At 42.7% G+C, this 24,683-nt stretch overlaps 1 protein-coding gene across 2 annotated transcripts in view; it reads right to left on the reverse strand.

Annotated features, from left to right (window-relative positions):
• The window catches only part of ZDHHC8 (zinc finger DHHC-type palmitoyltransferase 8), an 88,502-nt gene that overhangs the window by 10,227 nt on the left and 53,592 nt on the right, over positions 1–24,683 (reverse strand). The window contains exons 2-9 of one of the 2 annotated variants that reach the window (XM_042828826.1): positions 14,077–14,198; positions 9,706–9,863; positions 6,817–6,989; positions 6,055–6,157; positions 2,522–2,613; positions 1,249–1,293; positions 785–917; positions 124–241 (exon numbers count right to left, since the gene is read on the reverse strand). In XM_042828826.1, the coding sequence (XP_042684760.1) occupies positions 124–241; positions 785–917; positions 1,249–1,293; positions 2,522–2,613; positions 6,055–6,157; positions 6,817–6,989; positions 9,706–9,863; positions 14,077–14,198 (944 nt within the window). The remainder of the gene's footprint in view (positions 1–123; positions 242–784; positions 918–1,248; positions 1,294–2,521; positions 2,614–6,054; positions 6,158–6,816; positions 6,990–9,705; positions 9,864–14,076; positions 14,199–24,683) is intronic. The other variant, XM_042828827.1, reaches the window with a different exon arrangement.

Genomic DNA, 24,683 nt, shown 5'->3' on the forward strand with positions numbered 1-24,683 from the left:
TCTTGTAAAAACAAAACCCTTCACCCAGATCCCCTCAGTGTTCTCAAAGAATAGTATAATATTTTAAAGAGGGTAAAATATTTTCATATTATTAAAAATAAAACACTGATCATGCAACTATACCTTCACTGGTCCCCAGCTGCCCTTTTAACTCAGAGTATTTGCTTTGATCTCCTTTGGGTGGGAGCGGTGGTTGCACATCCATACCTTTCTCCTCCAGACCTTCCAGGCTGATTTTGGACTGCAAATGACCAACGAATCAATTACTGCCCACAGCAAAAACACAAAAAAAGCCCCACAAGAAAAAAAAAAAAAGAAAAAAAAGGGAAAGAGAAGAGTGAAGAATTCAAATTTAGAACTCAACAAGTTCTGAAACACGACTTCTGCGGTCCTTTCACTGGACCAGAAACCTTCCCGTCATCTGGAAGCTCTTAACTTTCCTCAAAGTACAACAGCCAATCTGGTGGTTCAAGGGTTCTCACAGTACGAGTTAAAATTAATTAGAACAGAGAGGCAGAAATTCTTGGGACAAAATATAATGAACTACTGCAAAGAACCTCTTTCAAAAGATGCCGGGAGGTCTGATAATAGATTAAGAACCGCTGTTACTGAACCTGGGTTACTTTTAGAAGATGAAGTACGAGACAAGGACTCAATCACCACTGGCGAGACACATCTGAGAGACGTGTCCTCTCAAGGAGATTTTCTACGACAAAGTTATTTCCAGGCTTTGGTTCCATAAAGCCCAGGATGTGCTCCTCAGAAGTGCCTAAAGACATCTCACCTTGCTCCGGTTGAGGTTGGCTTGGATCCCATTGTCGCTGATCTTCACTGTGATCTGTCGTTCAGATAAATCAGGTCTGAGGAAAGGAGGCTTCACGCTCACAGCCAGCTTCTTCTTGGGCTCAACTATGTACCTGGTTAATTGTTCAATAGTTATCATTAAAATAAACTGTAGCCTAAAAATTAGACATAGAGACAAGACAATCTTCCTACTTGAGGCATGATTAAAGGATGTGATAGAATCTACATAAGTAAGCTCCATTTATTTCAGTGGAAGTCAGCCCAAGTAATAATTAAAAAGCAATAAAAAGATCATTGAGGTTTTTAGTGAGCAAAAGGAGAGGATGTATTAAAAAAAAAAAAAAAAAAAAAGTAATTTTGGAAGCACTGATACACAAGAGCACAAATCATGAGAAGAGAGAAGGAGAGGCCTACCACCAAAGGAAGCAAGTTACTAGATCTTACCTAGTTATCATGAAACAGCTTCCCTGCAGTGGAAGGTGGAGGAGACTGGGGGAATAAGACCCAGCGAGTGGGGAATTAATGTGGAGAAGATGTGCTGTCAATTATAGCATATCACATGGTGACTTGCTTCTGTAGTGTGTTTAGAGTGTTAACATGAATGGAAGTGAAAGAAACAGGCCTGTAGCAAGCAACAAATCTAAAGGGAAATGGATGATTTTAGATACTTAATTACTTTCCAGTAGACTGTGACTCAGTAAGTGCAATTTGGCAATGGCTGTACAACACATAAGCAGCACAGTGCACAAGCTTTCTCTGTTTCATCCAGTAAAAAAGACATTCTAGCACTGAATGGCTCAGTGTCTTTCAGTATACAGGACAATTTGAACAGGTCTTCGCAAAACACAAAACATGGCTTGCTAAAAGTGAGAATAGCAGTGGTGATGTTGCTCACACACCTCTCTTAACCAGAATATCTCCCAGCTTCTAAAGTCCAGCTTAAAATATCTTGACCTGATTTTTAAGTTTTGGCTATTCCAGCGTCTCCATTTTAATAAAAGTAACAGACTTGTAGAAGTTATTTGTTCTACAGCAAGTTAAAAAAAGAAAAAAAATAGACAGATAACAGTACTGAGGTCTGGGATTGCTCAGCATCATGAAAAAGGCCCAAATAAATCTTCTGGTTGTGATATTATTAGTGTGTACACAGACTAGACAGCTCAGAATCTAGGATATTTATACTCCATCTGATCTACTGCATTAAAATCCCCATTTCAGAATGTGAAGGGATAAATCAATTTCTGCAAAAATAGAAAGCCATAAACAAAATCCTTGGTTCTACAATGTAGACCCGGTTGAAAATCTGTTCTATGATAATTAAAGTGACAGTGGGATTGAAAACCAGATGCCCTAAATCAGATTCAAGTCTCAAGAGGAAATGTTGATTTTAGAGAACTTCTTTGCGTCCAGTAGGCTAGGATCCCTCACCAATACTTGGACATTGACTGTGCAGTACAAAAAGTCATGCTGGAAGTGTGGTAACATACTGAAAGTTAATACTGAAAGTCACTGGATGAACAAGTTGGTGAGACAAGGCTATCAGCTCTTGATTTAAGCTGACTCGGTCATTCCAGATACCTATTTCTGGCATGAGGATTACGAATTATATGAAGAAAGCAATTGCTTGGGCAGGTTACAGCTATGCAACAGCGAAGCTGCTACCACAGCTACCTCTTTCCCAGCAACTTCTCCACCTCCCTTACTCCCTTCCTCTTACCTGGGAGCCAAAGGACTGCAGAGCACGTGTTCCACATTTCCACAGCATCCTCGGGTAAAAGGATTCACTCCCCCTCGAAATTTACCTGTCACCTGGAAACATATTCAGGTCAGTGCTCAAATTCTGGTTTCGTAAATCATTGCCCAACCCTTAGAAAGGCCAGGACAAGTGTGTCTTGTGCTAACAATACTGTCTTGCCCAAACAGGAGACCGCTGTTCTTTGAATGCTGCACATTTCCCCCCTGCTCAAGCACACCCCTCCACCAGCTTCCACACACACCAGTCAAGAGCCTTTCCCACAAGCACCATGAGCTCAATATGAGTGCATTTTAAAGCTGCCACGTTCACCTCTCCATGCTGTTCCTGCATGAGTTGTGCCTGCTGTCAGCCAAACATCCTGTATTGGTCTCTTTCCTTCCCTCCACTTCTCTACCCTGTTAAGACCCCTCCAAACAAAAAGGAATGACAGTTCTTAATGCCGGATGAGATCAGTGTTTCTTCCACATCATCCTCTTCCTCCTGGCAGCATGAACCACTGTCTCATGGGGGAGGGTGCCAGGAACTCCCCAGTGATTACCGTGCTTACTTGGAAATTAGCTACTTTAATAAAAGTCAAGTCTTATTAGTCTGGCAGGATGTAGTCAAAGCTTCAGAAATGTTATAAAGGGTTTGTACTTAGCAGGCAGATACTTGAAAGTAACCATATGGGGATAAATACCAATAAAGCCAGAGAGATTAATAGTGGTTGCCAATAAAAGCATTACGTTGCTTTTTGCAAGTAATGCATTTTAATCAACTCACAGTTCTGATCTAACACCGAGTTTAAAGAGTACCAGAAATACTTTAATTACTTGCACATAAAATAACAATGATTAAATGATTTTGCAATATATTATGCTGGCCTATTTGATATTACATAAAACTCTTTAAAGGCCAAGAGAGACATGCTGGAAGTTCTGAGTGTTGGAAGTAACCTGATGACTAAAGCATGGACCTGCACATCTGGCACATCCGCATTCATTCCTGGGCTTAAGCTAACTAGCTGCCAGATGCTGCCAAAGCACTTCATATCTCTGTTCAGCTTCTCAAACACAACATGAAAATAAAATTTCTCTACCTCACAAATCACATTAGTAATTATAGCAATTTGGTTTCCAAAGTAGAAAGGCTGCTCTGAAAGTAATGCCTCCTATTTTATGATGTTGGCCCATGACATCAGAGGCGGCTGCTGGTGGCATGGCAGCAGAGGTTGAAGCTTCCCACCAACATCCTGCTATGTTTTGTTGCTGTGTGACAGATGGCAGCAGGGCGGCACTCTGACAGAATGGCATGTGACATGGGAGTGTGTATGGAGCACAGGTGAGTCACTGGGTGCTCCATGTGGAAAAAATGGCACCTACTGACATTCATCAATGCTTGCTGAATGGTGACGGATACCCAGAAGTGGCTGTGAGCTCAGTGAGGGCTGGGTGGTGAATTTCAGCAGGGGTGACAGTGGGTCATCTCCACTGGTGCAGACTTTTGTAAGTGCAGCATATAGACTCTTGATCACTGCGGGCTAAGCACACAGCTAATCTTCATGACTGTACTGAAAAAGAGTGGTTTTGTGGCTGAGAATTTGGTAGAGCAAGTGATGTCATTGTGATCTTTGTATTTGTTGCAGTTTCCGTGGAAATAAATAGGAGGCACTACTTTCAGAACGGCCAACACAGTTTGAGATACAGATAGAAAGCAGCCTCAGAAGGAGAGGTATTTATTCACTCTATCCAGAAACTAAAAATACCAGGCTATGAGCAGATGTTGGTTATTTTGGTTCCATAAAATAATTCCAGAGGTATTCAGAAAACATAAGAACTGTGTTCAGCCACCAGGCACTCCGAAATCACAATCTGTTTTCTATGAATGCTCAAAACCTACGAGCTCTGGAATGAATGGACAGCAAGAATGCACAGTAAAACCCCGCACGTCTGCACTGCTGGCCTACAAAAATGTCATGGGAAAAGGGGCTGTGTGCTGAGCATACTGTAACTGGAGTCTTGACTGCAGACAACTAATAATGTCAGAAAAGAAAATCAATACTGAGACTACAGGAGAAAAGGGAATGTTTTAAAGCAGTGGCAAAGCCAGAAGCAGATCTTTTATCTATCATGGCTAGCCTGTGGTCCTAATTACTTAGAGAGGTACCTGAGGCTGGGAACATCCATGCTTTGGTTACAGCTCTGCAGTACATAGGACTGCACAGAAATGAAGTGTTTCAGTGCTTTGGTAGCTCAAGAAACCAAACCAACCTAGAGTGCCTTTTCCAATAGTTATTTCAATCAAATTAAATGCAAAATTCTCAACCTGTCCAAATATAACTAAACACAGAATAAGTTCTTTGTTTGTTTTGTAATTTTTAATTTTTTTTTTCTTCTTCCTCACCCTCAAATTTTTGTGGACAATTTTAACCCCTGTGGAGAAACAAGCCTCAGATAGAACATGACTTGGGATAAGAGACTAAAATGCTTTGGATTTCATGTTACTATTGTTAGCACTATCAAACTTAATACTTGGCCAAAATCAATTTTAAAATTAAGACCAGCTGACTCCAAGCAAGACTAAGATAGACACAGCAAAGCATTTAAGGATTTTCAGCTACAGTAAGCCTGCTTTGTTCAAAGTCCATGTTAGGCAGCAATTCAGGATGACTTCAGACTCTTTGCCTATGTTAACTTCTCACACTATTCATGGATTTTATGCATGGTTTTATTGTCTCTTGTAGGATAGCAAACAATCTCATCCCAGTGTACAAAGACCTCAGACAGCTTACTGGCACGCTGCATGCCCCAGCTGAGTACCCCTTACAAACAGAGGCATGCTATGGGTCCCATGACTAGATCTCTATCACCTGTTGCATGCTATCAGTGTGTGCACATGTATATATGCAGACCCCAGACAGGGTCTGAACATGATACATGTGAGTAACTGCAAGGGAACTAAAGTTTTACAGTTTTTTTGGCACAAGATGCTGTCAGCACTTGGTTTGGACAAACAAAACAAGTTAGATCCAATAGCCTGTGTGTGTGTGTGCATGCACATACACGAGAACAAGGGAGACAAAGAGAGAGAGACAAAGAGCTAGCTCAGGCCTTATTAAGAGCATGTGGGCTGGCTGGGGGAGTTCAAAATATCAGGAGATAGGGCAAAGACTTGATTTAATCTTTTCCTTTCTTTTGTTCAGTCTCATGATTTGTTCAGTCTGACTCATAAAGTCTGAACTTTTGGAGTTGACAGTACACACCACATAAAACCTATTTCAAGGACGTGAGTAGATTTCAAATGTTAAATAAGGCTTTGTGGTTAGGATAAGGGAAACATCTGAGCTTGCAGTGCATTCAAGAAAAAAAGTGAAAATGAAAAATGAGGCAAACTTCCTAGATCCTCACAAAACCCTCAAGAAGAGTGTTGGGTTTTTTTTATTTGTCCAAGCTGACTTGCTGGCTTTTCTTTCCAAATCAACATCTTAGCTACACAGAGAAAAAACTGCTGCTTACCTGCTCGTTGGTCGTGCGTCCTCGTGCCACTAAAACAATATGGAAACCAGTGAGACCAATGACTGGAATAAAGAATAACCCAGCCACACACATGACAGCCATTCTGTACCCAGGAGTTAAAGAAACTGGAGTGAGTGAAGGGAAAATGAAACTATGAAGAACAAGAAAAGGAAAAGGAGAAAAAAATCTGGGAAATCAGGAGCATGTTTGTCATCTTCGATTAGATTAACCAAATTTCACCTTAAGTCCATCTATTCCTAGCAACAGTCCTTATCATTGAGATTGTTCAAAAATAAAGTGAACTCACTGATCCTGGCTTCAATCATCTTGTAATGACTGCTCTGCACTAACCTACCAAAGGGAGTAGCAATCCTCAGAGCCAGGGGTTAGAGTGTTACACTGCTGTGAAGATGACATACCTCCAGGGCAAACACTACTGTATCATACGTTTAAATACAGTAAAGAGTACTCAACAGTGTAGAGTCACACGCAATTGGAAGTAAAATTCAGGAGATGCTGTATCTTTCTGCTGTGTGCCTTAGCAATGACTGAGATAGACAAAAGATCAGGCACAGCATGGGGGTAACCACACGTCAGATGAGTAAAAAGAAAGAACTGTCCTAAGCATTTACAGGGGAGGAGCAACAGGAATCAGGAGAGGAGTAAACCTGCACCAGTTCCAAGAAGACAAACCTTCATATCCACTCCTTCATATTTTCCTCTAGGCCACCTTGTGTCTCTGAAGACCAAGAAGAAGGATACGTAATGGTGGTATGAGCTGCTCCCAGCTTTTCCATGTGGTTCAGTATGAAAATCAGGCCAAAGGTGAATACTCCAACCATGTGCGTACTTAAGGACAGCAAGAAGAGAAAAAAATAGCGATAGTTCCTCCGTCCTATGCAATTGTTGACCCATGGGCAGTGATGGTCAAAATCCTTGCAAAGAAAGGGAGAGACAGGGAACAACATCCAAACAGTGAAAGGAAATAGCTTTTCTTAGAGGTAAATCTGAACTGTCGTCATGTAAAATCACATAAATCTAGTTCTGAAGCTTTACAAACCAGGTACAGCCTCTTTATAAGGCTCTTCTCAGCACAAAATGGCTTCTTTATATATGAATGGAGAGGTACTTGAGAGTTCATAGAGTTAAGAGAACACATCGCAACATAAAACAGGCTATTCATCTGGCAGCAGATGCACTGATTTCTTTTTAATCATCCATCACATGAGGAATCAATTACAATGAAGCTATCATACCCCATAGTATTCTGAAGATGCAATACTGGCTGCAGAATTCTCTCCCCGACATTTCTGTATTTATATGTAGCTAAACTTTTTAATTAGCAAGCTCAAGAAAAATACTTTTCCACAAAGCAGGTTCCTACAGATTTTCATATTTTTTGTAAGTTTTGCCCAATATATTTACCAAAACTTTACTAAATAAAAGAAATCGATCGGTTTTCTCAAAGCACATCAGCAAATGCCAGAGGTGATTTAATAAGGATCATTCCAGGCTATGCTTGAAATGCTGACCCAGCATATGCCTACGATGTGAATCTGGTTGTACACTCCTAAAATATCTACAGATTATGAAACTATACAAATACCCACTGTGAACATTTCAGTAAAGAAAAAAAATCCGACTACTTTTGTCATGGATTTATTTTTCAGTCCATCTGGTCACAGCAGGCTTTGGGTTTCAACTGATTTTATTTCTGCAAGGGTTGTCATTTTTTGTTGTTAGGTTATTTTTATCAAACTGGCTCAAAAGTTTTATATTCAGGCTAAGAACTTTCATAGCACATTCTAGGCTGAATGAGAAAAGAGGTGAATTCCAACCCTGCATGCGTTCCACACTGAAAAGCCAGCAGAGTCACTCTTATCACTGTCTTCAAGCTCTTGTAGAATAGACAGGTGAACAGAAATAAACATCACAAGAATCAATAAAGTATGCTGTTTAAGATCACTATTTATTGATTCAGAAGTTATTAATGCTTTCTGCCTACATTTCTTCACGGCAATCATAATTTAATTAAACAAGCAGAGTTTCACTCATTCTTGCCCACCAGAAGAATAAGAACACTGAACCAGTCTAACTATCAATAAATCCTCCTGACAAGTAGGCAGTCACCTTGCATTCCGCTGGTTTATTTGGGTTACTTTTGGATTCTCTCTCATTTTCATTTCTGCAGCAGAACTGCCTCCCCTGGAGGCCCTATGGCAGCACGAAATCGCAAGTGTTTGTACCACTGGGTTTTGGGCAATCTTTTTCTGAGAAAACATCATTTCTTGAAAATGGATTTTCATGCTAAGCCACTGGGGAGAGGAGAAGAAAGAAATTCTATGGGATAATTGAGAACTTTATCATCTAAACAGTCCTTAGAATCTAGAAATAGTGAGAACATTTGTTTTAAAACTAGGAATATATGAGCCAGGTTTTCTCCAAAAAATCCACCTCTGTTTAACAATACACAGCAGTCTAACGCAACTGTGTGACGAGGAACAAATAGTTGTGGCTATTCTCCTCCACCCAGGGACTTCAGTAGCTCCTTTCTCTCCATCTTCTCAGATCCAGCATCCTCCTTAAGGATTTTCTCCTGAAGGAGAAAATCACGGACACAAGATAAACCCTGTCAGCCCTTCTCACACAAGCAACTGTACTGCTTTCCTTGGGACTGTTCCCTTGCTTTTGGCAACGAGGATTAGGACAAAGATGGTGTACATAGCATTCTAGCTGATACCAGTAGTTTTTGCTGTCTGATTAGCAGCCCGTTTCATTTTAATGGCACAGCTGAATATATCATAGACACATTAAAAGAATCACATTTCTATTTGGAAAAAAAAAAAAAAAAAAAAAAAAAAGACCTTGCATCAGAAATGATCCTTAACAAATGGAATTTTTAGCTTAGCTATAGAAACTGCCCCCAGGCAACACAAGTACTGTGGATACAGTACTCTGTACTTAGAATTTTAGGAGATGTCTATAGCCCAGAAGCACTCTTTACTATTTAGGGGTTATTTTTAAATATCCTGTGTGCATTACCAAGACCTCAGGGTTATTAAGAAACATGAAAGCCCTATAATTCAGAGGGACAACATTAGAAGCATGACTGAGTTCATGCTCCAAGCTGAGGTGTTGATGTAAACATAGAGCCCTTCCACTGAGTGTAGAACTGCACACAGAATTCTGACCTTGATTTCCACACATCCCCGGTGATCTTATGGTTCATCACTTCATTTCAAACAAACTGGTGCCCTCACTAGTGGACAAACACACAAGTGAGAACAGTTCACCCTGAACTTTCCGCTCTCCTGAACTCTGCCTCTCCACAAATGCTCCCATTCACCTCTTTTTTACAATCACGACCCCTAAGCTACCTTGAGGAAGACACAGCCAGGATTATAAACCTTTTAACCTAATTATCATCAGCAACAAAGCTGACATCAAACAATATTGCATATGTAACATATATCATAACAGAAGGCTGTGCTTCAAATGGTACCGATCAGTAGAAGACCATCACCAAGGTTAGAGCTGGGAACTTCCAAGAATTGAAACACTGGGGGAAGGACCCAACTGCACATTTCCAGTAGCATGTACGTGCAACCCCAATCACAGGGCCAAAGTCAACACAATCAGCAGCACTGTTACCTCAACACAGTTGTCACAGACGCTGCAGTGAGAGCAGCGTGGAGGACGGTAGAAGTGGCAGGTGGCACACCATTTCATCCGTACTTGGATTCCTTTAATCTCCACATTCTTGTAGAGTGGAGCTCGGAAGTCATCGTCTTTATCTTCATCTTCATCTGCTGCTCAATGCAAAACTAAAAGTTACTGGAAATAACAGAGTAATGATAAAATATCTAATCCAGACAGTGCCTTGGATACAGGGGCACTGCATGCGCTCTTGGGCTTGTCAGAGAAACAGAGTGGTGGAAGTGATGGACTGTCAGAACAGGTTGTCCTGGTTGCTGAACATATCAGTGATCTGGGCTTGTTTCTGCACTCGAGGCAGCTCCCATGGGAGCACCAGGCAGCCAGTCCAGAGCCTGGACAAAGAGAAGTGTTTGAGTCTTATCTTAGCCAACAGTTACAGGCAGAATGGATGGGATGAGATGCAAACTAGAGTCAAAGAGGAGACAGAAATCAAGAAATATTCAAGCCCCTGTTGAGAAGGCTATTTAAGATTAATTCAATGCTAGCTTACCAGCACATAAATCACAAGAAATTACATTAAGAGATATTAAAATAAAGTTTTGTTAGCTCAAACCTCCAAACCAACCCAGATGACCCCATGCGATAATTTGTCAAGTGCTCCAGCGCCAGTCCACCACCATCCCAAAGTTCTTTTGCTCCTGGGAGCTTGATGCCACAGTGAGAAGCAATCTGTGTGCCTGCAATGAGCCCTGGCACCAGTGTCTGCTTCCTTATAGCATCTTTCCTGCTCACTTCTTCATAGCATACCCCAAATATTCTTACTTTAGTAGCAGTACATAACTGGGATGATCTCGCTTCTCTCAAAGGCAGTACAATCCAGTGATTTGAGCACAGGACTGGAAGTCATCAAGTCCTGCATTCTGAATTTTTCACTCTGTGACCTTGGGATAAGTTATTTAGCCTCTCTTTGCCATTAGTAACATGGGGAGGACAATATGGCAGTCATTTTATTAATGACAACCCAGTGGGTGGATGGCTTATCATCTCAACCAAGTGCTGCTGTTTAAAAAAAGAGGCCATTTAAAAATAAATGCAAAAAAATAACAGCCAGTCTAGAATGCATCTTGGGAAGAAAAGGAAAGAAGGATGTTCACAACAGCTCATCTTTTATTCTAGATTCCTGTAATCTTTATTTGTTTCCTTTCGACAGAGACTACGTAAGAAGTTAAACTCTACTTAACACCTGGTAAAACACTGCAGTGCAGCTGGCATTGACAGACTCCAAATTAGGTGGAAATTCATGATATTATCCCGGTGGAGCATCAATAACTGTCATGCTGTTCTGTATTAAATCTTCTCTAAATGTGTTAGCCCTACTAAAATGATTGAATTTCCACCAACTTCAGAAGGACCTTTTCCCTTTGCTTAGATGAGTCTGGGATTTGGCTCAGCTACAATATTTACCTTGCAAGAATATTTTCTGGATTAATGTTTGTGCATGGAAGCAGACTGCTGTACTGGCACTGCTCCCTACAGTTTTCCTTCATAAACGATCAGTGGCAGTCAGTGGGAGCCAGACTCCAAATCCCTTGGGGCACTTCTATTAATACAATCTTTGGGTTCTTCAATGCTTCAAATCAGTCCATGCTGTGCAATGCATGTGTGGGCATAGGAAAACAAGACACGAGAGTGGTCACACCATTTAAACACTTGTAGAAATACTGACTATGCGGTCAAAAAGTCAGTAAGTTGTACATACGTACGTGCAGTGATATGTGCTTGTATAAACACATCAGTCTGGCAGAACTGACACAACTAAGAGTATTTATGGAATATTCACATAAAAAATACTGGAAGTCAGTTTGCAGTTGGTATTTATAATTAGCCAGCAACAAACATCAGCAAACTCAATTCAGACTGTAAAGCAGATTTGTCAGGGCAGTCTCAGTTTCAGTGACTTCCCTTTCTTCTCAATCATTTTAGTGTATTACTGGCAGCTCAATTGCACAGAGCAAGACCTGGCTCATATCAGGATCATTCAGAGAGCCAGCAACATAAAAAAAAGAATCCATAAGTAGGTAACGGATCCAGGAGGTTAATTTAGGTCCTGTTCAGTAATACAAGAAAAAGGGGGCTTACTTCCCCCATGCCAGAGAACCTGTAAGCTCATAGATACAGCTGGAGATGTCCTTATTACCAGCTCTAGGTGATCTGAGCACCAGAAGCCATTGGTAGAGGTCGGTACCTTACCACAGATTCTTTCAGTTATCTGCTGACAAAACGCAACCAAATCTCCTGGTTTTATAACACATCTCACGATTTTTGGCAGCTTCCTTAAAGGAATCCTGCCATTTCTAAAGACTCTGTTTTTGCATTGCTTTTCTATTATTTTGTTTTTAAAGTAAATTTGTAACTATCGGGAATGTGCTAAAAAGCTCGGAAACCAAGATAAATATGTAATTTCAACAGCAGAAAGCAAACAGATCCATGGTACATCATTTTAAATCACTCCCACAGTTTTTGAACTCCTTGGGTTGCAGCTCTGTGGGCGGTGTGGGGTAGCAATAGCTTTTTTAGCATGCACACTTGTGATCTGAAATAACATCTGCTCCCCTTTCCTCCCAGCAATGGTATTTATAGTCTTTCCCATCTTTTCCTTATCAGATTGCTTCCTTCACACATCTACACTTTTACCCCTTCATTTTCTTTAAGTATGACTCCCATCTCTCTTGCACTTTCCCTACTCCCAGCCTCTTTCAGACCAAGTACATGCAGAGCACAGGGAGATAAGCCTGCGGCCACAAGTAAACAGAAAGGGATGGAAGAAAGGCGAGCTGTAGGGCACTCCGCTTTGCTCCTGACTCCTTTGCTGAGGAACTGGGAATTAAAAGAAGCTGATGAGAATTAATTGATGGTTGGATTAGGTGATCTTAGCAGTCTTTCCCAACCTTAATGATGCTATGAATATTTCAAAGTTTCCATTTGATCTCCGTATTCTTTTCTCCTTTAAATACAAAGACCAAACTAAAGAGCTTGTTGGCAAGAGGAAGTTAGAGAAGTCTAAAGGAAGGCATGAATTTACAATATGCTCAGTCCTGATCACAGTAGGGCACAGAAAGTCAGCAAACTCCATTTTGAGGAAAGCACACTGTACAAAGATATTAGATTCCCAAACGGAGATGTTCAGAACTGAACAATATTGTTTCAGTGCTCCTCCTACCGAAGGCCAAGAGCGGGGCTGCCATCAATGACCTCACACTCACAGCATATTCAAGTGTGGTTATGTCTGATGAGAGGGAAGCACTGAAAAATGCAGGAAACCAGATGTGCTTACATTTTTTAAAATCTCACTACCACCCATTTGTACCTTTATGCACATCATCCTGCACAAATGACTAAATGTTGCCTCTGCACACAATTATTTCTTTTGCAGGAGTCTGCAGTAATTGCTCAGAGGTTCACAGGGCTCAGCTGGAGGGAAGGGCAGCAGATGCTCATCATTATTCCCCGCTACCTGGAGAAACCTGGCACTCACTATTCATGGAAGCTGGCAGTACAGGTACCTTGTTCTTGACAGGTGCAATGGCAATTCAAAATAGCTTTTATATTCACAGAACAGAGCTGGGCAAGAACACCTTGCAAAGAGCACAGATCCACCGGTTTGGCAAGACTGCCCAGAGCAGTCTCTGATGCAAACTGCATGAGAATAATTATTGGAAAACAGATAAAATTAGGTGATAATTCTCTCATTAAGTTGTGTTAAAAGAGAGAGCTCCACTGTGTTTCCCATTACATGAGCAGAGCAATCTTTATCCTATTTAATCAGCTGTGCATCCATACTAATTCAAGCAGGGATATCTTTTAAAGGTATACATTTTTTGACGCTCTAAAGCAAGACTTAATCATTGCCTTTTCTAGCATTCAATGCTTACGCATTTGTTTTAAGGCTTTTTGGAAGGAAAGTCAGCTTTGATTAAGATGTTTCAGAAAGTTCAGCCTCTCCCCTCCACTACATTCAACTTCCTATTGTGAAGACAGCAACTTAAATCCAACATGCCAGCATGACACAGGGATGGCAACTGGAATCACATCAGTCCGGAGAGCTGCTCAAAGGAGAAGGATGCTGTGCAGCCCTGTACCCTCAACTGCCAGCCCCAGCGAGTGCAAGGACAACTGACACCTCCCAGCTCAGAAGCTGGGAAGTCTCAGAAGCTCTTCCTACTATATCACCTCTACTGCCAGCTGAGGGTAAAAGATAATACATAAACAAATTAAAAATCTACAAGAAAGATTATCAGAGAAAAGAAAAAGGGATGGGGGGGGGAGAGGGAAGGGGCATCCATCAGTCCATCAGTTTTCTGTTACCTCGTGGAAAAACTCCAGGGTCCATGAAAGTAGCCATGCTGAAGTTTGCCAGCACAAACAAGAACACGAGCCCATTGTACACCGGGATGGCTGGGGAGATGGCTTTTGTCAGCCAGGGGCACCTGTGGAGGAGAACAGTTACAGGTGAGGGCTCTTTTGGCTGTATCGAGCAGTTTCTTCCCATTCGCCACCATCACAAAGGTAGTCTCATCCACTCTCCACCAGCCATTCAGCCAGATTCACAATTTAACATCAGAAATTTCAATTGCCAGTTTCAGCAATTTTCAGTACGCTGCAGCCGCCCTTTGTAAAGACGCTTTGTTCCAGAGCACAGAAAGCTCCAGCTGCTCACGTGGCTTGTGGGGCTTTGCAACCCTATTGCTTTATTTGCAACCTGGCATTTTGCTTCTCTGTGTAAAAGCTGCGTTCAATTGTTGCATTTCTGTTTATTGTGTACACTGCCTGCTTACAGACAGTGGCCAGTTCTCATCTGGCAGAAAGCAAAACAGGATTCTTACACCCTTGATCACCACAGCAGGTACAATGCAAAGGCCATTCACATTCCACAGAATCTTCCTGAGTGGTTTCCAACTCTAAATAACAAGCAAAACCAACACTGCAAAACCTCTCCCTGGTGGGAATTTGGACAGAGCATGAGCTCTGCCAGTGGCTGCAGAACCTGGGAATGCTGAAAAGAAAGGGAATGGCAACTGCCATGAGAGCACTGCTCCAAAACACTGACAGACACAGCACACTCAGCACAAGTAACAGGGGAGGACAAAAAAGACAAGGAGAGAAACAAGGGGACTTTGGAAAGAGCTTGGAGAAATGCCTGTTACTTACAGGACAGTTGCTCTAACCGCAAAGATCATTTCCCATTGCAGAGGAGGGCTGGACCAAGACAGGCAACCGGGTCCAATAAAACGCAGCGTTTACTCACTCAGCCATTTACAGCCTCTCTAAAGCTGCTAAGCATTACAGCAATCTTATTTCTCTTTCAGTTCCTGCCTGCCCTGCCAGCAGGGAGCCTGGCAAACTGCTCAAGCCAGTCAGCTGCAGCACCTTGCCACCATTCACATAAACCGAGCATTAACACACGCATTCCAGATCACATTTTGCCTGAGTTACATCTACAGCTGAATCGGGCTGTTTGCCAGCCTGAAGCCTGCAGAGAGAAAAAAAACACCAATGCACACCCAATATTATCCCAAATCTAATTCGCACTGCTTGTGCTACTGATGTGCTGTTTTGAACAGCTGAGAATGGTGTTACTGACTTTGAAGAGACACTGTTAAACATGTGTGCTCTTGTGGCCAGCATTAGAAGGACAGCACATTTTCTCCCATTTCTTTGTGAGCAGGCAAGAGACTTTTTCTTCCAGATAGCTGCTAATTCACAGAAAGATTACATGAGAGACTCCCTCAGATGATTAATGTAAGGATGAGTTAATGTTCCCATTTGTTATTCCCTTTGTCATGTTCCCAACAAATACATCAAAATACTATGAAAAACCTGAGCCATAAGCTAAACTAAACAGCTCATTTAATGGGTAAACACTGTGTGTGAAAATACTTCATGGAAGCTGAAATGAAGGATAGAGTGAGTCACTGTACATACTAGCCAGAAGGTCTGCGCACCATCCTTCCCTTTTTTCTTCCCAGAATGTTTATGCAGTATTAGATATTACATAAAATTTTAGATGGGTCAGAAGAGGCCTCATTTGTAAACTGGGCTGATGGATAAAAACAGATGTGAGATCAAGTCCTGACTCATAACTGCAAAATGGTCTGAAAGAGAAAATCAAACTGCTAACAGGACTCACAAAACATGATGCATCCTCTCTATCCTTCTCATCTAATGCACACACAGTTTTAGCCGAAGTAACAAAAATTGTAATCCACATCTGGCAGGCTGGTTTAATTGCTAACCCATCAGGCAAAAGTGGCATCTGCCCTTCTGCACTCTGCCACGAGAAGGAAGCTGCAGAAACATCTGGACAGGCCCTGCAGTGAGCCTACGTTGTGCATTTCCTCCTCTGGGAGAGCTGCTTCCAGCAGCAATAACGCTCATCTCTGGGACACACCTAGATGAACTTTTCATAGGCTTTACTTAATGGAAGCTGTTTTGAATTCAGATAAACGCCACACGGATTCAAAGCTTTCTTCGGTTTGCTGGCGAATCCAAGGTTTCAACAGGCTGTGGTCTTTGTGTCACCAACTCATCTCACCATGGAATCACAAAGCCAAAGAAACAGCCCTTGCACTTTATGATCAGCTGCAGAACTGCAGTCATTGCAGAACTCAAAGGAAAAGCCCATGAAAAAGTTAAGTGAAGGGAGCAGCACGGAGTGTGCAGGGACTTGCCTGCGTCCCAGCAGCTACACCTGCCTCACCAGGTGCCTCTACGGCTCCAAAGACACGCTGCTCCACGCAGGCGGTGCTCCTCACCCCGCCACCAACAACCACCTTCCAGGTAACAGCAGCACTTCTCAAAGGCACTGCACTGCCGATGCTCTAAGTTAACTTAGATCCCACAATGGAACCAGGAGCCCTGATGGATAACAGTGCGATTCCAGCCATGCTGCTTTGCGCTACTTCCATAAGCATGCTGGACAGAAACCTTCCATGGTTTTGTTTACAGCTGAAATGAAGTGCCAGCATGTGCTGCCCCGGCACATTGCGGATAATTACGGATCTCAAGTTCTTCTGAACGAAGCACACAATTACACAGGCAGCATTTTCCTCGTAATTATAATTCTTCAACAGAGTGAATCTGCTCGTAACTCAGAGGAGAGTAATTTGGGGTGGCAGACTTAATCTCATTTATCCTATTTGCTCTTGAAACCCTACCCTAATAAAACAGAAAGTTAAAAAGATTAACAAATAAGATCACAGAACTTGATAGGTGTCAGACCAATTCATGCATCATCAACTGCCTTCCTTGCTAAATTAAACAACAAATAACCCTTTCTGGCTCTTTTACTGGGTGCTCCTGAGCAGCCAGAGGCATGGAGCAGAATGTGCAGCAGGAGTCTAAGGTCTCCTCTCCATAGCAGAGCAATGGTATGATCTGCCTTGGTAGGGGATGAGGAAGATGTGGGAACCTCAAGCACACAGACATCCAAACTTGGGATACTCACACCTAACAAGAAGACTCTAAGGACTGCTCATTTAACTGTTCAGCAGCACCTGATAAATGACTTCAGTATGCTGGTATGCAACAAAACAATGTCCACTCGAATCACAAGGCATGGGCTTATAGCATGAAAAATAAAGCACCTTCTAACTCAAATCACCTTCCTGTACTATTAAGGTAGTGACAACAGTAATACAAACTCACTGATTCACTGCATGCAAGTAGAACTGGAGACTAATTAGGTTGAGGGGGCAACAGGCAAACATAATTTGTCTAAGCACTAGTACCAGTCTCACTAAAAACTTTCTGAGTCCTTACATCTGCAGCAGCCTGCCCCTGCTCGATACCTCTCTAGGAGCTTCTGGCCAAACCCTGACGGCAAGGAGCATCTACACATTTGCATATGTAAAATCTGTGTAAGGGATTTCTTATCACTGCCACATCTGGGCAAAGGCTTAACAAACGTACGGTGCTGCAGTGCCCATCGCAGCTGTGTACGTGGGACAGAGGAGCACGGCTGCACCCTGCGACCACAGCTGGAGCTCAGGGCAGCCCGTGGTGGAGGGCAGCGCTCGCAGCCTTTAGCAGTGGAAATCTGACACGTCTCTTATGCGCTCCATTCCAGGAGTGTTCTTTTTATTTTCTTCCATTTATATGTTCTCTCCTTCCCTGAAATCACAGAAAGTACCTTTGTGGAAAAGTCACAGAAAAAAAATGCTTGCTTTCCATTGTTGCTCACTGCCAAAGATAGCTGGGAGATTATTGCACATCTAAAAATATTTTGCAAGGTGCTAAGTCAGTCAGGTCTAAAATGGCATCGCTGGAAACTGTCAGCAGAGAACGTATCTGAGTATCACAACCAACAGGAAAGAGATGGGCAGGTTGTGGGACAGCTCAGGCCACCAGCTCACTGCTCAGTTCTGCCACAGCAGATTTTGATAAATCATCTGATTGCTGTGCTGTGTCTTACTCACTGGCAAGACTGCAGCTAATACACTGTTGCCATAGCACTACACCCTCGCTGTGACTACAGCAGTTGTACTGATAGAAAGTGATATTAAAGTAAAGGATAACAACTCGGAATGTTACATAAAAAGGGGAAAAAGAGAAATAAATACTGGAGACTTTACCACTGGAAGCAGAAACTGATGAGAGGAGTGCCACATGGAGCAGCTCATGCTGGTAATGAGTGGGAGATGGAAAAACATCCACTCTGGGTTGCCAGATGATGCAGTTATCCATCGCAGCAGGCCAAAAGAAGACCCATAAAAAACACTATGAGCCCATTCCTTGTGAAATATGGCTGAGTGAAGCCACAGGTTCAAATCCATCAGCTGCTTAACTGCTTAATTATTCACAAGAAATGTGCTGGGCTGAAATTCACTCAGGTTTAACAAAAGCTGATGAGGTTTCAGCTAACTTTCCATTACACCCTGGACTCAGTCCAAAGGTGAGTGGTTCATGTCGGGCAAAGTACAGATCAGAGAAGCTAAATCAATTAAAAATTCAACTTGAGATATAATGGTTCTTGGTAAAAAGTCTTATCTGGGCTATACTCCCAAAATAAAATATACTCTACCTTTTCCACAAAGCTACTTGAAAGCTCTGGAGCATGTTCCTTTTCTCCCTTTTTAAGTGTCTCTGAATATCTAAGAAAAGACATTACTGTCATGTGAACTGATGAGGAAGAAATACAGAATAGGAACAATACCAATAGCCAACACTGAGTGACATGACCATAGGGACAACCATAACACCATCATCTTCAAGTCCAGAAGCCACACAATGATCTCAGCAGAGACAGATGGACCCAGCAGTCTGGACACGTTCTTACAAGGTACAAATCCAAAGTGACTTTACAGCACAAAGCTGCTCTTTCCAATGCTGGGGCCATTAGAGAGCCTTGTACAAAGGAGGAGAACAAAAATCCTGCGAGGCCGTTATGTTTCTGCCATGACTTGAGAGAGCTGTTCAGGAAACGTACAGCTAATTAAGACCAGAGGCTCTTGCAGTCTTGTCTGGATCATATACTGCCTTTGAAATCTGGAAACAGTACCTGTCCATGGCCTGAATAACATGTTTCAGAGCTGTGGTGCAAGTTCTTTCATCTGTACAACTGCTTGCCTGTGCAGGGAAGGAAGACAGTCCTTGTCTGAGATCTCATCTGAAAAGTTCTGGACACTGTGACAGAATTACAGCATGTATTGAAAGGTTTCCCTGTATGAACTAGAAAGTTTAGAGACTTCATATTCTACAGAAGAGATGAACAAAACAAAGACATACAGGTATCTCTACAGCAAAGAGATAAAGAAGATGAAGAGCATAAACATTCTCATATATCAGATACACGAACAGACACATAATAATAAAACAAAAGCCTATCTTAGAATCTCATCTGTAACTTCTCTCTGGGATACCCTCCCAAAGCAGTTTTATGGAAATGTGAGCTGGGAGCAAGACATTTTACATTGAAAAAGAGTATTTACATGGTTGGTATAAAGCGGCCTTAAAATAGGAAGAATTTAAGAAAAAAATAACTTGGGCAGAGATGTAAGAAAATAAACATGACAGACAAGCTCTATGCTTTCATCCAGAAAAGAAACCATTCTGAGGAAGAAAGCTCCCTCTGGCTACCTGCTTTGGGGTGTTTACCCTTCCCAAGCCAGCAGCCGGTACCAGCCACCTTTCCAGGCAGGACATGAGAGGAGAACCATCAGTGAGTCAGTCTATTTTGGCAACACTATTCATCCTCAAATCTACAGACCTAACAACGGTGGTCAAGGTAACAAAACAGAATAGGACAAGTCATCTAGTTCAGCACCCTGCTATCACAGACCCTATGCTCACCATCTCACCCGGTCGTGTCTTGTCCTGAAACTAAACAGCATTTTATACATCAAACCCCAACACACTGCTCTTCTCTCTGCTGGATGGATGCCAGTCACAGCAGGGCAGAACTGGGCCTCTCCCACACCAGCGCACAGCCCGCTTCTGCTGCAGGACTCGAGCTGCCTGGGGCACAAAGCCACAGCTGAAAAATCCTTGTTCCTTCCAGCAGAGGGTGGTGGGACACACAAGCCAGTAAGCAAACATATAGGATTATACTGAAAGAAAGAGATGTGTGTTAAAACCAAAAAAGCAAAGGTTAAAACCAAAACCAAGGGTTCAATATCAGTAACGAAACAAAGCAACATTGCTCACTGCAGTGGAACTGTTACAAAATAAAACGCACTCTTCCAACTGCATTCACCAAGATGAAGAAACATGAAACATCAGCTGTTCTCATCATCTTTACCCTTTCCATCATCTCTACTCTACTTTCTAGTTTTGGGCAGGGAGCAGCAGTGTCTGAACAGCCTTTTTCTGCACCTCTCTATCAGAAGCCTATCTTCTCTTTATATAGAGCTGTTCTCCTTCCTTGAGTCTCCCAAAAAATCACTAAGTAACTTTCAGGCTCTGCTTCTTCTTGTCTTCCTCCCATTACCCTGCAGCAGATTGAGAGGCTCAGCAGCAAAATACGACTCCTCGTGTAGCAAAAGCCCATGGTGCTACTGCTGCTGCATGCAGGACATCCCTCAGGCACTTCTGAATCAGCAACCAGAGCGCCACTAAGACAGAAGCAGAATCAGACTCTTCACAAACAATTAAACAACGGTGTCCCTCAGCTTAGATTACATGTTTCCAGCTTTAGCAGCACAAGCCAAGCCTGAGTCCTGAGCTTCTCCTGTCTACACACACAGCAATGCCCCTGCTCACCTAACAGCATTAGGGCAGGCTTCTGGAAGCAGCTTCTCCTGCAGGTAAAACCTTATTATAACACCTGACAACGATAAAAATGCTTTGGGGGAGCAATGAAAAACTAAAATATAATGACTATCGTATTAACTGGCTTTTTATCTAAGTGATGAAACACGGAAGCAGCATCTTAGATCTAAATGTTCCTGGCAGCATGGGGAAGGCATAAAGGGAGTCTTCCAATATTTGGTTTGGTGCACAGGTATTCAATTCAGGTTGACAGAAAACAAAATTACTTGGCTTGGAAAACATCCTAAGAGATATACTTTTGATTACAGAGACAGGAAAATGGGATTCAACCTGGAATACAGATTTATTTCTTGTCAGTGCATTCTGAAGTGCACTGAGGTGGGGAACCTCAGTGGCAGCCATGGATGTGAAAATAATTTGTGCATTATTTGCTCTACCCTACACCCCACTACCTCCCAAAGACAGAGAGCACCTCGTTCATATACTGCAGTGGACACTGGGTAGCTGTTTTGTCATTTTCCTTGTTAATAGCTCAGATTTCACTAAAAGTCTATGGGTTTGTGATATGGGGGGATGTTTGTTCGAAAGAACCACAAAGTTATCAGAAGAGGTGTAATTGTGCACTGGACCTGAATGCATCAAAAATCTCCCAACTATGTTGCCATAATTCAGCAACACAAGTCAGGATTATAATTACCTGAGATGCATTAGAGACACTTAATACACTTAATATACTCCTGAGCCAAAACAGGACAATTAGCAGCTCCTGTACCAAAATAGAAGAGTATACAAATGGCATATGTGTCACCATATGCTAACAATATGCTACAGGCAGATCAATTCAGGAAAAAAAAAAGAGATTTAAAAAAAACCAAAAAAGTTGTTCCTATTTCCAAGAATCAAAGTGAATACTCAGCTTAAGCATTATACTTTCCAGATTCCCAGCTGGGACCAGAATGAGAAGCATCAAGCATCTTATGATTTAACTGTTGAGAAATTTCCAGGCCAAACTGACAAGCCAGAGGTTTGGATACAGATCTGAACTGTGGGATGATGTTGTGTCTGTGGAGTTCTTCCACCACTTCCAATGGCAATGGCATTTCTATGTGTACTTTAAAAAAAACACTCTTATTCCAGAACTTTGTTCAAGTTCATCCACTTGGGTTTTTTTGTTTGTTTGATTTGTCCCTTGATTTAATTTAAAGAGTAGGATACATCATTTTACACTTCAGGAAAATATGAACATTTACTTCTTGCTGAACAGCTAACACAGCAGAATGGAAATAATGAACTGCTTGAGCTGTTCTGAGTTAACCCCTTATTCCTCCTCTTCTTATTCCCTCCTTCCAGTATTTCCTGAAAATCACATGCCACAAGCAAAGTGGGTCTGGCTTACATCAGAGAATGCAGACAGATCTGGGATACTTTGACATTCCTCTTCAATAGCAGACAGGCCAGGGGAAGCGTGGAGCTGCAGATCACAGGGGAGCAGCCACTGCTTACTTTTCGCATTACTTACTTCAATTTTTGAAATTGTTTGGATTCTCTCTTTTTCTCCCCAAAACAAAGCGCTGCCCACGCAGGCACTTTCGCCCTCTATTGCCTCTTTAAAGCATGAAGTGGGTGCTGCTCCCTTGTCCTCCTCCCCAGGGCTGCAGGCAGCCCACCGTCCCACCAGGCGGCTGAGGTCTGACTGTGCCCCGTCCAGCCAGGAACAGAAGCTTCCCTCTTCACTGAGTCAGAAGACACTTAAGACTTGTTAGTATTTCTGAATTGCAAAACTCACCATTTGCAAAGGCTATACAGAAAATAGCCCTCCTTCAAAAGGTTACTAAAAAGAAAAGAAGTGCTAGGTTGTACCAGATGAGGAAATAAATCTGCCCCTGGTCTCTGGTAATTGATATGCAGCACCTCCTTCAGTGTTTCCTGCTTCTCTCCAATTCACATAACCATGGCTTTCGTTTCTCAAGGACATTCTGTGAATGTCATAGAAAAAAAAGGCCTGAGATAATGAGATGGTTATCCTAAAGACACAGCGCACACAGCTGAAGAGAAAAAGAAGTACTCTCACGTTGAACAGCAACAGATGTCAAGAAAGCAGAACCCTGCCACGAACTTCACCACTGCGGCAGCACAACACGGGGTCAATGTGAACCCAGAGCACTGCAAGGGCTCCAGAAACAGCCCTGAGTCTGCCCAGGCAGCGCCCTGCCCACAGCCATGCAGACCTGCAGCACTCAGGCCGCGCGCAGTGCAGCCCCCATCTCTGCAGGCTGAGGCTGTGCTGCCAGCAGTGCTGCCCCACCGGGAGGGCCGAGCAGAGGGCTGGGAAAAACAGATCCACTTCCACCAGGATTTTGTTTCCTATGAGTTCAACTCGATTCTAAGCACGCCTTCACAAACACGCAGGCATGGAGTTGTTCGGATAAGGTATCATCTTGTGTTGCTCACACACAACAGCACAGCCAGAGACAAAGAAACAACTTAAAGTGCTCAGCTCCATTCAAACAGAAGAAAGCCTGCAGAGAGGGGCTTGAGGACTCGTGACTGGTGTTTCCTCCAGCCCACCGTGCACACAGAGCACTGAGCAGCCTGCAACACTGCAAAATCTCAGCCTCCTGCCCTGAGCACAGATCACAAAAGGCAGAACCATTCTGAAACATCTCTCTTGCAAATTGCTGTAATTTCCCATCTGTCTTCAGCTCGGTTGACTTTGCTGGGTCCACAGGGGATGATTTACAGCATTCGTTTTGGATTAAGGGTTCCTAAACTGTGACTCAGGCAGCAGAATAAATGATTTGCAGCTGTCCCACAAAGGCACACTGCGTGGAGATGCCGTCCTGCTGTGGCCGTGCCAGTGGTCCTGAACCAGCCTGAGCCCCCAAGTACAGCCCCAAGCATTCAGAAATCAGTGACTGAGCTACGCTGGTTTGCAGGCAGAGAAAAACAAGATTTATTCTACGACCTCTGTTTGACAAGGACATTTGCTGTTCGAGTTTCAGAACGCAGCAAATTTGTTGGCTGAACAAAAAAACAGAGCATTTTTTAATTCTTGCCTGCCATTTGTTTCTGTGCTGGACGCTACCTGTAAGGCTGCACCTTGTGGTGCATGCAGGCGTTATCACACAGAGCTGCATCTGCCCTCACATCCACTGCAACCGCAGCGTGACTGCACAGGAACTGACGCAGGCAAACAGGCAAGATAAGAGCTGCATCTGGATCTACTGGCTTTATCAGAAATGACATTCATTTGCTCATGATTTCTCTGGCAAATTTTGAGTTTGGGAAATTTCTGAATTTTCCAATGACCATTTTTTCCCCCCATTGAATAGAAAAGGCATATTTTACTATTCTTTTTTCTTTTTTTCTTTCAGTAATGATAGTATTCTCAGTATATTCAGTGAAAGGCAAAGAAACAGCACTGTACCTTCCCTCCATTTTCAGTTTCTGTACTGTCACGCTTTAGTCAATCAGTTATCACTGCTACGCTGTGCTGAAAGAACCTTCCTGTATCTGCAGTGCAGATCCTGTCACCTATTTAGCTAAATACACGGAATTATTTTCATTTCAGTCACTGAAGCAGCCCTTCTACTAAACTGCTGCACACTTTCTGCTCTGTGGAAGATTCCTCACCACCTCCCCTCACTCCAGGTGGGTCACCAGCATCACCTGCCCTGCGGCCACTTCTGCAGAGCAGCTCTGGGACA

Source organism: Centrocercus urophasianus, unplaced genomic scaffold (assembly GCF_019232065.1).
Source record: "Centrocercus urophasianus isolate 14NV4802_14NV808 unplaced genomic scaffold, USGS_Curo_1.0 seq_30, whole genome shotgun sequence".
Taxonomy (NCBI): domain Eukaryota; kingdom Metazoa; phylum Chordata; class Aves; order Galliformes; family Phasianidae; genus Centrocercus; species Centrocercus urophasianus.